The 11,624-nt window shown below is 42.9% G+C and overlaps 1 protein-coding gene across 3 annotated transcripts; it reads right to left on the bottom strand.

Moving 5' to 3' along the window:
• Window positions 1-4,596: 4,596 nt before the first annotated feature.
• On the bottom strand, window positions 4,597-9,657 carry LOC121573593 (serpin H1). Of its 3 annotated transcripts, XM_041885689.1 has the most exons (6): window positions 9,506-9,657; window positions 7,916-8,037; window positions 6,949-7,569; window positions 6,723-6,821; window positions 6,348-6,580; window positions 4,597-6,034 (listed from the first exon to the last, which is right to left on the bottom strand). In XM_041885689.1, exons 2-6 carry the CDS (start codon window positions 7,923-7,925, stop codon window positions 5,732-5,734), a joined length of 1,266 nt encoding a protein of 421 aa, XP_041741623.1. In that variant the 5' UTR covers window positions 7,926-8,037; window positions 9,506-9,657; the 3' UTR covers window positions 4,597-5,731. The 3 variants fall into 3 exon arrangements, with proteins under 3 accessions (XP_041741623.1, XP_041741624.1, XP_041741625.1); XM_041885690.1 differs by lacking the exon at window positions 7,916-8,037; XM_041885691.1 differs by lacking the exon at window positions 7,916-8,037 and having other exon boundaries at window positions 6,949-7,500; window positions 9,506-9,656.
• Between the last annotated feature and the right edge of the window lie 1,967 nt (window positions 9,658-11,624).

Here is an 11,624-nt window from a genome sequence, read left to right as displayed (position 1 = left end):
TTTAGTCATTTAGCAGACGCTCTTATCCAGAGCGACTTACAGTTAGTGAATACATATATATATATATATATATATATATTTTTATACTGGCCCCCCGTGGGAATCGAACCCACAACCCTGGCGTTGCAAACGCCATGCTCTATCAACTGAGCTACATCCCTGCCGGCCATTCCCTCCCCTACCCTGGACAACGCTGGGCCAATTGTGCGCCGCCCATGAGTCTAGCTAGCTAGAAACATGAACTTGACCCTTGCTAGCTAGCTAAATGATGGTAAATGCTGTTAAGTTGGCTAGTTTGCTAGTTTGCTATCTGATTGTGTCCTTGCTAGCAGAGTTACTTAGCTAGCTAGCTTGCTAACGATAGATGGTTTGCTAGCTGACAACATTGACTATCGATATACACTACCAGTCAAAAGTTTGGACACACCTACTCATTTATATTTGAGATTCCTCAAATAGCCACCCTTTGCCTTGATGACAGCTTTGCACACTCTTTGTATTCTCTCAACCAGCTTCATGAGGGAGTCACCTGGAATGCATTTCAATTCACCTGGAATGCCCCGTGTATCTCAGTTGGTAGAGCATGGCGCTTGCAACGCCAGGGTTGTGGGTTCGATTTCCACGGGGGGCCAGTATGAGAAGAAAAAAAATGTATGCACTCACTAACTAAGTCGCTCTGGATAAGAGCGTCTGCTAAAATGACCAAAAAAATAATAATAATGTCACATGGAATGCATTTCAATTAACAGGTGTGCCTTCTTAAAAGTTAATTTGTGGAATTTCTTTCCTTCTTAATGCGTTTGAGCCAATCAGTTGTGTTGTGACAAGATAGGGGTGGTATACAGAAGATAGCTCTATTTGGTAAAAGACCAAGTCCATATTATGGCAAGAACAGCTCAAATAAGCAACGAGAAACGACAGTCCATCATTACTTTAAGACATGAAGGTCAGTCAATACGGAACATTTCAAGAACTTTGAAAGTTTCTTCAAGTGCAGACGCAAAAACTGTCAAGGGCTGTGATGAAACTGGCACTCATGAGGACCGCCACAGGAATGGAAGACCCAGAGTTACCTCTGCCACAGAGGATAAGTTCATTAGAGTTACCAGCCTCAGAAATTGCAGCCCAAATAAATGCTTCACAGAGTTCAAGTCACAGACACATCTCAACATCAACTGTTCAGGGTGGACTGTGTGAATCAGGCCTTCATGGTCGAATTGCTGCAAAGAAACCACTACTAAAGGATACCAATAAGAAGAAGAGACCTGCTTGGGCCAAGAAACACGAGCAATGGACATTAGACCAGTGGAAATGTGTCCTTTGTTCTGGAGTTCAAATTGGAGATTTTTGGTTCCAACCGCTGTGTCTTTGTGAGACGCGGTGTGGGTGAACGCATGATCTCTGCATGTGTAGTTCCCACCGTAAAGCATGGAGGAGGAGGTGTTATGGTGAGGGAGTGCTTTGCTGGTGACATTGTCTGGGATTTATTTAGAATTCAAGGCACACTTAACCACATTTCCCAACAGTCTTGAAGGAGTTCCCACATATGCTGAGCACTTGTTGGCTGCTTTTCCTTCACTCTGCGGTCCGACACATCCCAAACCATCTCAATTGGGTTGATGTCGGGGGATTGTGGAGGTCAGGTCATCTGATGCAGCACTCCCATCACTCTCCTTCTTGGTAAAATAGCCCTTACACAGCCTGGAGGTGTGTTGGGTCATTGTCCTGTTGAAAAACAAATTATAGTCCCACTAAGCCCAAACCAGATGGGATGGCGTATCGCTGCAGAATGCCGTGGTAGCCATGCTGGTTAAGTGTGCCTTGAATTCTAAATAAATCACAGACAGTGTCACCAGCGAAGCATCTCCACACCATAACACCTCATCCTCCATGCTTTACGATGGGAAATACACATGTGGAGATCATCCATTCACACACACCGTGTCTCACAAAGACACGGCGGTTGGAACCAAAAATCTCAAATTTGGACTCCAGACCAAAGGACACATTTTCACTGGTCTAATGTCCATTGCTCGTGTTTCTTGGCCCAAGCAGGTCTCTTCTTCTTATTGGTGTCCTTTAGTAGTGGTTTCTTTGCAGCAAATTGACCATGAAGGCCTGATTCAGGCAGTCTCCTCTGAACAGTTGATGTTGAGATGTGTCTGTTACTTGAACTCTGTGAAGCATTTATTTGGGCTGCAATGTCTGAGGCTGGTAACTCTAATGGACTTATCCTCTGCAGCAGAGGTAACTCTGGGTCTTCCATTCCTCTGGCGGTCCTCACGAGAGCCAGTTTAATCATAGCGCTTGATGGTTTTTGAGACTGCACTTGAAGAAACGTTCAAAGTTCTTGACATTTTCCGTATTGACTGACCTTCATGTCTTAAAGTAATGATGGACTGTCGTTTCTCTTTGCTTATTTGAGCTGTTTTTGCCATAATATGGACTTGGTCTTTTACCAAATAGGGCTATCTTCTGTATACCAACCCTACCTTGTCACAACACAACTGATTGACTCAAAAGCATTAAGAAGGAAAGAAATTCCACAAATTAACTTTTAAGAAGGCACATCTGTTAATTGAAGCTGGTTGAGAGAATGAAGCTGGTTGAGAGAATCCCAAGAGTGTGCAAAGCTGTCATCAAGGCAAAGGGTGGCTATTTGAATAATCTCAAATATATATATTTTATTTGTTTAACACTTTTTTGGTTACTACATGATTCCATATGTGTTATTCCATAGTTTTGATGTCTTCACTATTATTCTACAATGTAGAAAATAGTAAAAATAAAGAAAAACCCTTGAATGAGTAGTTGTGTCCAAACTTTTGACTGGTACTGTATCTTAAATAATACAAATGACACAGGTATAAGAGCAAGTGTTACCTAGTTGGTCAAAGGTCAATAAGTGGTGACAGGTAGTAGGCATGCTGCTGGCTTGATTCTTAATTAGCGTCTTGCCTCCGTCTGGCAGCTGTAGTGTCGTTGGTCGGGAGAAGGGAGGTTGAAGGGCGGGTGGGCTGTGTGAGGAAAACGGCACGTGAACGGCAGGAGCACGGCTGCCGCTTGATAAAGTGGCATTTCACGGGGCGCCTCCCGAGTGCTCATTGCTAACTGGGCCATTGGTAGGCCTACAATGTAAACCACTAGCTGGCGAGAGATACTTAAATTATCCCCAGTGCCACTTCATTACAGATAGGCAAACCATGCATGTAGCCTATGACAAAATACATGGATTTAGATTTAGGCTTACTCCTTTGACCAACTAGGTAACACTTGCTCTTATACCTGTGTAATTAATTACTACAGTAACAACATATATTTTATGCTCCGGAACATTGGCAACTATTAAGTATTTTTTAAACCTCCCGCTTTGGACTGGATGTTTCAATGTGTAGTTCATTCATGCATAATCTATGAGCAGAATAACTGTCTTACCTCAATTAGCCATGAAATCCCTACTTTTTCTGGAAGCATTTTCCCTACTTTTTCTCCCACGTGGGCCAGCCCCCTAGCAATTAGATTTCTATCCAATGAGCTTCAGCCCCTTGCCATTTAAAGGACAGCTATCAAGATGCACACACAGCAGAGTGAAAGATAGAGCAGTGACATGTAGCACATGTATACATTTATGTGACACAGTATGCAATTCTTGGTACCACTTTTGACTCGTGAGTGCTACTTTCAGAACTACTGGCTAAGAAGTATACAAAAGTACCGGATAATCTCTTTAATACACAGGTATAAGAGCAACTCATTGAATTCCAACAATTGGCTGACCTGATACGAACCTGACTTACTTTGGTCCAATAATACACTATATATAGAAAAGTATATGGACACCCCTTCAAATGAGTGGATTCAGCTTTTTCAGCCACACCCGTTGCTGACAGGTGTATAAAATAGAGCACACAGCCATGCAATCTTCATAGACAAACATTGCCAGTAGAATGACCTTACTGAAGAGCTCAGTGACTTTCAACATGGCATCGTCATAGGATGCCAGCTTTCAAACAAGTCAGTTCGTCAAAGTTCTGCCCTGCTAGAGCTGCCCCGATGAACTGTAAGTATTATTATTGTGAAGTGGAAACGTGTAGGAGTAACAATGGCTCAGCCGCTAAGTGGTTGGCCACACAAGCTCACAGAACGGGACCACCGAGTGCTGAAGCGCGTAGTGCGTATCAATCGCCTGTCCTCGGTTGCAACACTCCCACCGAGTTCCAAACTGCCTCTGGAAGCAACATCAGCACAATAACTGTTTGTCGGGAGCTTCATGAAATGGGTTTCCATGGCCGAGCAGCCGCACACAAGCCTAAGATCACCATGCGCAGTGAAGGGAAATCTTAACACTACAGCATACAATGAAATAGCCGAATCCACTAATTTGAAGGGGTGTCAACATACTTTTTTATATATAGTGTGTCTGTCCTTCCTTGTGTACTCTAAAGTCCCATAGCTGGAATTACTTACGCCAACCAGTTGGAAAATCCTATTGGCTACTTTGCGTGACCTCACAAATGCTAGCCACACTACCTATGGCTATCATTTCATCTTAGTAGTCACCCACAGCCTGCCCTCGAACAAAGTCACATTACAACATTATTTTTTATTAGCTTTTATTGGAAAAGTAGGAAACTTGTAACTATCTCATACCATTCCATTGTTCCCAAAAAGCTTCTTTTTTTTGTGGCAAAACGTGACAGTGTTGGAGACACGGCAAGACTGATTAGTCAAAAGCCTTCCACAGACATGGCCTTTCTTTCTTTCACTAGTTAGTTAGCTATAGAGTGCTGAGCAGTGCTTTCAGTGCAGATCAGTAAAAAGCCAAGCAGAGTTACAGACCGAGGCGCGACCCCTGGGTCATAGAGGAATGGTCTTTGGGGGAGTGAACAAAAGGCTAGCACCAGGTTGTAAACTTGCAAAAAAGTTTGTGAAAAAAATAATTTAACTTTAAACATTACATTTATTTATAATATTGGGAGAGCCGACACAAATGTCACAAACTCACAATTAGTTATTTGGTGAAAGGTACACGGTAATCATGGCAAAACCCCCCAAAAAGTAGCAATTTGCTCAGCACCTTTGAATGACTATCACACGATGAGTTTTTTTTAAAATAAAGAGTACTGAATACCCCATCAATATTAATTTGATGTTGATTCAGTGAAATTCAAATAAACAACTACTACAGATAAGTAGCCTGGAATCCAAAGTGAAATGAAACAATAGTGAAACAGAGTGTGCAATCAGTTGGGATCCCATGCTAACAGACAGAGAGACAGAAGAGGAAAACCTGAGAGGAATGCTTATTTTACATTTAAGGCAATAGTCTGGTAGATCATACTTAATGTAAGTATCCATCCTGTGATCTCATCTTAATTTAAATACTCAAACATGCCACGTGGTGATGGTGAATAGCCTGGAATCCAAACCCAATATCTCTCTCTTTTGTGAAAGAGGGCGATATTCAGTTTTGAAACCAGGCTAGATGATTATACCATGTCATGGTGAAGTTCATGTTTTTTGGAGTACACAATGCTTTGTTTCTTAAAACACAGGACAAAATACACAAAAATATCATTCTGAATCATGCATAGTGAACAACAGGCACGAATGTTGGCACATTGATGATCAAATGGGAAAGTACTCTTGAGGTATGAGGTACAATGAATTTTCTCCCTCTCCTCTCTTTGCATAGAAAAATACAAAACACTTCACATAAGACTCCAAAGTGTTATAATTCATCTCTCATCTTCTTGCCCTTAGGCCGCACCAGTCTGCCGAGGAAGAGGATGGAGTTGGTCTTGGTGTCCTTCACCAGGAAGATGAAGGGATGGTCAGCGTAGAACAGCTTGGGGTTCTTGAGCTTGTCTGTACCGAAGATGCTTGTGTCTATGGGGTTCCCATCTGTGTCCCACTCCATGGCAGAGGCATGGAAGACATTGGACAGGTACAGGTCCTTCTTCCCAGAGATGTTGGACAGGTCCGCCTTGGTCTTATCCACAGCCTCAGTCAGACCCAGCTCCCCAAGGTGTTTCTGTGAGAGTGAGAGAAAGAGAGAGAGAGAGAGAGAGAGAGAGAGAGAGAGAGAGAGAGAGAGAGAGAGAGAGCGAGAGAGCGAGAGAAAGCGAGTGATCTTTATTGTAAACAAGTTTGAAGCTTGAAGGAACTCTCAGCCACCTAAGAGCAGTGATGTGTACTGTATACTAACATGTTATTCAAACTTGTGTCTCATAAACAGTTAACAGAATTATTGTTATTCAAACTTGTAGCTCATAAAATGTTAACAAAATGATTAATATATTCTGTTTTAACCAATGACCTGTGCCATGTCTAGGTATTTTCAGTACCTGGATGTTGTGGCTGACTTCCATGCAGACTTTGGGCAGAGACACAGCCACAGCCGTCTCCTTCAACTTGCCCATCCAGTCGTCCAGCTGCTTGCGGGTCAGCAGCTTCTCCAGTCTCTCCAGGGGCTCCACTTGGTAGGGCATGAAGAACACCAGGCTGGACTTTTTATGGGCCAGGGGCATGCTCAGGATGAACAGCTTATTCACTGTGTCCTCGTGGAAGCCATAGAGACCTGCAGATACAGCCAGTTTGAATACAGACTCAGAGACACTTTTAGGGCATTTCTGTACATCTTCCTTCACATTGAAATGAGAACACCCCAGTTCAGTTCAAATGTACTTTATGATATTATAATGAGGGCCATGTTGGCTGACCTGTGCGGTGCATCATGGGTACACCAACAGTGTGAGAGTGGGACACCAGGAAGCCACGGTTGTCCACCATCTTATGGTGGAACTGTTCATCCCAATGGGCTGTTCAGATATAAAGTAAAATACAATTACACTGTAAATTAGTAAATATCTGAATGAGTGAAAAAACTAAGCAAAAGAGAGAAGAGTACATCTATCAAATTCTGGTCCTTTGTAAGAGAGAACTCACGTTTGAAGAACATGGCGTTGATGATCATTGCCCCATCGGTCTTCTCCACATCCTTGGTGACCTCGGGCAGCTTGCCATTGGTGGACTTGGCCGCCCAATCGTTGATGGACTTCAAAGCACTCTTCTTGTTCTTGAAGTTTATCTTAGTGTGGTCATATTTGTAGTGCTTCTTGCTGCTCTTGACAAAGGCTTCTGCAACGTTGACTGAGCTGGGGCTGTATAGGCGGTTGTTGATCTTCCAGGTGACGTTACGGGCCTTGGAGTTGCTGACCTCCTCCAGGAGCTCGGCCAAGCCGGCGTGCAGCTGCTCGTCCTTCACTTTGTCTGCGCTCAGCACGGTCTTGACCTGGGAGGTGGTGGAGGCCTTGCCCCCGAGTGCCACCAGGCCCAGGGAAGAGGCCACCACCACGGGAGAGATGAGGATGTTCTCCAGGTCCTTTTCCTTGGCCATGTTCTGGTAGAGGCTGAAGGCCAGGCTGGCGCTGTTGTCAGCCAGCAGGGTGGCGTGGTTGCTCAGGACCTTGTCTGCTGAGGCGGCGGTGGCAGCGGAGGCTGCAGTGGCCAATAAGACCATGGCTACCAGGTTAGTCACCCACATAGTGTCAGCAGAATCAATAGAGACTTGAGAGGGGACATGGAAAGGGTGTATGTGTTATGTTTTTTACAGTGGATTTCCTTATAGAGCATCATAGCAATTACAGAGCAACAGAGTCTCAAATTTCAGGTGTTAGAGGCAAATTAAATTAAATTTTCCCTGGATTTTGACTACAGAAAACCTCTTGTGAGACTTCCCTCCTTGCTCTTGCCAGTGATAGCATGAGTTAAGGAGATAACACAATTCTCAAACACTTTGCTGAGATTCAAGAGGAATACCACATTCTCCTTCATTCAACCTGGATGATGCAGAATGAACATGCTGTGTGGTATACTAAGCTTTCATTATGCAGTCTGTAATGTAATTATAGACCTGAATTCATTGGTAGAGAATCTGAGAGCAGGGTTGACCATGCCAATGGAGAGTCTCCAAGTAGACGTTCAAGGCAAGACTCAAGAGCCACGTCGACACTGCAGCTGTAGAACGCCTAGAAGCTAAAACAGTGGCCAACATTCTGAGTGGAATAATTATACAGCAACTAATGAGGGCCATTAGCTACTGAATGAAGAATACAAGTTCTCTTAAGAAGAAAAAGGGAAATTTAAATCAAGCTCTCGCTTCATCTGGGGGACCAATCACTTTTTATTTCTCTCTCTCTGCTCTGTGAAGGAGTGTTGCCCTGCAGGAGGCTTAGGGTAGCAGACAAGTAGCAACATGATCAGGCTAAGCCATGAAGTCTAAACAAAAGGATGCTATGCATCCTCTGAGGCCTGGAATGAGTGACCTTAAGCAGGCGTGAGGTTTCACATTTTTTAGTCTTAACAGAAAGTTTGATCTCTCAGCTTACTCAGGTTGTAATTTATTTACTGTAACAATGATGCCTTTAGAAGTCTTGTTGGAACTACAAATTATTTCAGTACATTCTACATTTGCATTACCTATCATATGTATTCTGCATGCATAATTACAAATCACAGCACAAGCTAACGCCTCATGTCCACCAGATGTATCAAACTCTTTGCGTTCAGGCGGAAATCATTCATTGTGAATAGAGCAGTCCACAATGCTCTGTGTACCACATGTGTTCAATATTTTAAACTTGTGCGTTGCTTTACCATGCGGTGGTACAAATGGAAGTACACACACAGACTCCAACTAGCGAGGTTTTAGCTAGTTGAAAAGCGAAGCACATGTGCGTCAAGTACGGAAAATGTGAGCTAGACATCCAGGCAAAACAAAATGCATATGCATCTGGTGGACATCGGGCGTAATTCAATGCCCTTCTAAGCCATAACTAAGAAACATCCTGGCACGTACAAATAAAGGCAAAGATGGTCTCATCTTATTGGACAGAAACCAGTGTGAGAAAAGGTTTAGAGGAGGAGGAATATGCTGGTTTACAGTTCCGTGCAATATCTGTCTGAACATATGTTTATAAATTACACAGCTCATTTCTTCTGCGTAATCTATCTGATGTTTTCTCTACACTCTACCACCACACAGTATGTGTTCGATTGACCAAGTAAAGCGAGATACCCCCTAGCAGAGGCAATTGTGACTCAGATCTGAGCACAATAGACTGTTGCTGGGTGGGACTGCTACTAATGAGATAGGTTTACTCAGACATGGCACAGGTCAAAGCAGCATTGCCACTGTTAATTGACCATAACTTTTATTTGATCATCACAGCATTTTCACTGTTATGTGATCCATTCATTAAGTGTAAACAGTGAAGTTGGGAGGAAGAAGTATGTTTTAGCCTGGCAACTTTTTCCTTTCAACTGGCCTACACATGCTCAATCACATGAAGCTGTATTGTAATACAGAACTACATTCGCTAAAGGAATTTTATAAGCCCAAAATGGAGGGACTTTTCATATTCCTGGTCAGAAGTTTTCCTGCATTTAACACATTCCAGTGAATCCCCCTCTCTCTCTCCCATCGCATCCCCCTTTAACTTACCAGGCTCTTTCAGCAGTTTTCCTCTAATTTCTCTCTCAGTTTACACACAGTCCTTCAGCTGGTCTATAAACCTTGGGGTAAAAATTCTGGAAGTTGGGGAATGGAAAATGTTAATGATGTACAGTGGTTTCCAATGCACTATGAGCTGCACTGGGCCCTCCCACAGTATCTGTGGAGCAGCTATGTGAGCGGGACTTTCCCCCTCCAGGTCCTAAAGCCTGAGACACACTGAATGCTCATTCACACTGCAGACAGACCTCTGGCAGAGTTTCTATAAGGTTCATAGTTCTGTATTCTCAAATGATGCTACTGTAATATACTGTGTGTATTACAGATCGAGTGTATAGCAGGTGTATCGCTGGGGGACACAAGTGTATAGCCGGCTGGGTACATTAAAGTCGGACACAGATGGCAAACAACATAAAATTAATAATAGTGCCATCTGGCGGATGGTTGGGTTACCTACTGCAAACAGAGTTGCAGGGAAGTTTTCTAAGTAGGTCATTGAAAATCTCAAATTCCATGAGGCCTAAGAATAATAATAATTGTTAGGGGGTAGAAAGTACTTTGGTGTTATAATTGTTATGATTCGTAAAGTTTGCTTGCTAGTTGTGAAGGTTTTACTGCCCGCTTCTTCCTCCTCCTCCCCCTTCCTAGTGCCACGTCTGTGGCTGTGTCTGTCTGATTTGAGAGACTGATAGTGTGGGATGCAGGATGGGGGGTGTGTCCATTCAAGCCCCCCTGCCTGGCCTGCCTAGCCATGCCAAATTGTTAAATTATCCCCTGGTGTCTAACTGACTCACTTTTCCCCAAAATGAACAAAAAAATGTTTCATTGTGAACATACATGCAGTATATCTGATTATTCCCTGTCTAAAAATCAATTTAGGCACTCTAAAACATGAAGTGTTTCTACTGAACAGCAATAAAGTTTAGGAAATCACTCAACATGCCACAGTAGCCCAGTGTTTGGTGCCAAGGAATTTGTGACATCATGTTAGAAATTAGGTCACATTACATTGGCTATGCCTCAGCACTGCTAGAGTGAAAAGGCTATGCATAAGAAGCATGTTCTGTTGATGCTTAGATTAATGAACAATTTACATAAAACCAACATTGGTCTGAGTATGAAAGAAGTAACCCCACACACCCACACCACATCTCCAACCTCAACATGAAAAAGCATAGCACTTGGATTACATAGCAAAAATTCCTCAACTGGCTCTTTGTCTCAGGATAATGGGTTGGCCTGATATACTGCCTGAGGGCAGCATTGGTTTGGTTTTGCATGCATATAAGGCTAGGCAACTTCAATTAACTCTGCTGCTAAGGCTTGCAGCTCAGCTAGCCAAAAGATGGGCCTTTGAACATCTGTACAGTTCAGATATATTTATATTAAACTCAAACTCACTGTCACTGATTAACGGCAGATACAGATTATTTGATCACCCTGTTGTTGCAGGAAATGTCCTGCACAGCCGGAAATGCACATTTGTAGTGTATTCAAGGCTTCTAAAGTGTTGCCCTAACTAAACATTTATCAACCCCTATATAAATGCCCATTAATTATAATCCACACAATAATTATAATTTCTTGTTGCTGCAGGCTTATTTTCCTGCTGTGAGAAATTGATCCATCCTACATCTGTAGGAGAGACATAATGGTAAAACTGATGGAACAGACCCTCTTTAGATACTTTAATGGTTTTTAACATATTGTGCCTTTTCTGCATATTTCTACAAATGTTTACAGACCAATCAATTTATGGTTTAATTGTGGTAAGGCTGTGCACAGTATATAAAGGGCTGTATAGTGCAGTCTCCAACTAAGATCTTATAGGCAATGCGAAACACAATGTTCTCTGTCATTACTAGATTACTGTATTGCAGAGCAGGCTGCTGAGGGTAGAACGGCTCATAATAATGGCCAGAACGAAGCAAATGGAAGGGCAAACACACGGAAACCATGTGTTTTATGTATTTGACACCATTCCACTTATTCTGCTCCAGCCATTACCACAAGCCTGTTCTCCCCAATTAAGGTGCCACCAACCTCTTGTGCTGTATTGTATTTAATACCTTCACTGAGGACTTAATAGCTCACTTTGGTTACTGCCTGC

Source organism: Coregonus clupeaformis, chromosome 9, assembly GCF_020615455.1.
Source record: "Coregonus clupeaformis isolate EN_2021a chromosome 9, ASM2061545v1, whole genome shotgun sequence".
NCBI classification, from domain to species: Eukaryota; Metazoa; Chordata; class Actinopteri; order Salmoniformes; family Salmonidae; genus Coregonus; species Coregonus clupeaformis.
This window is presented reverse-complemented; position numbering and strand designations above follow the sequence as displayed.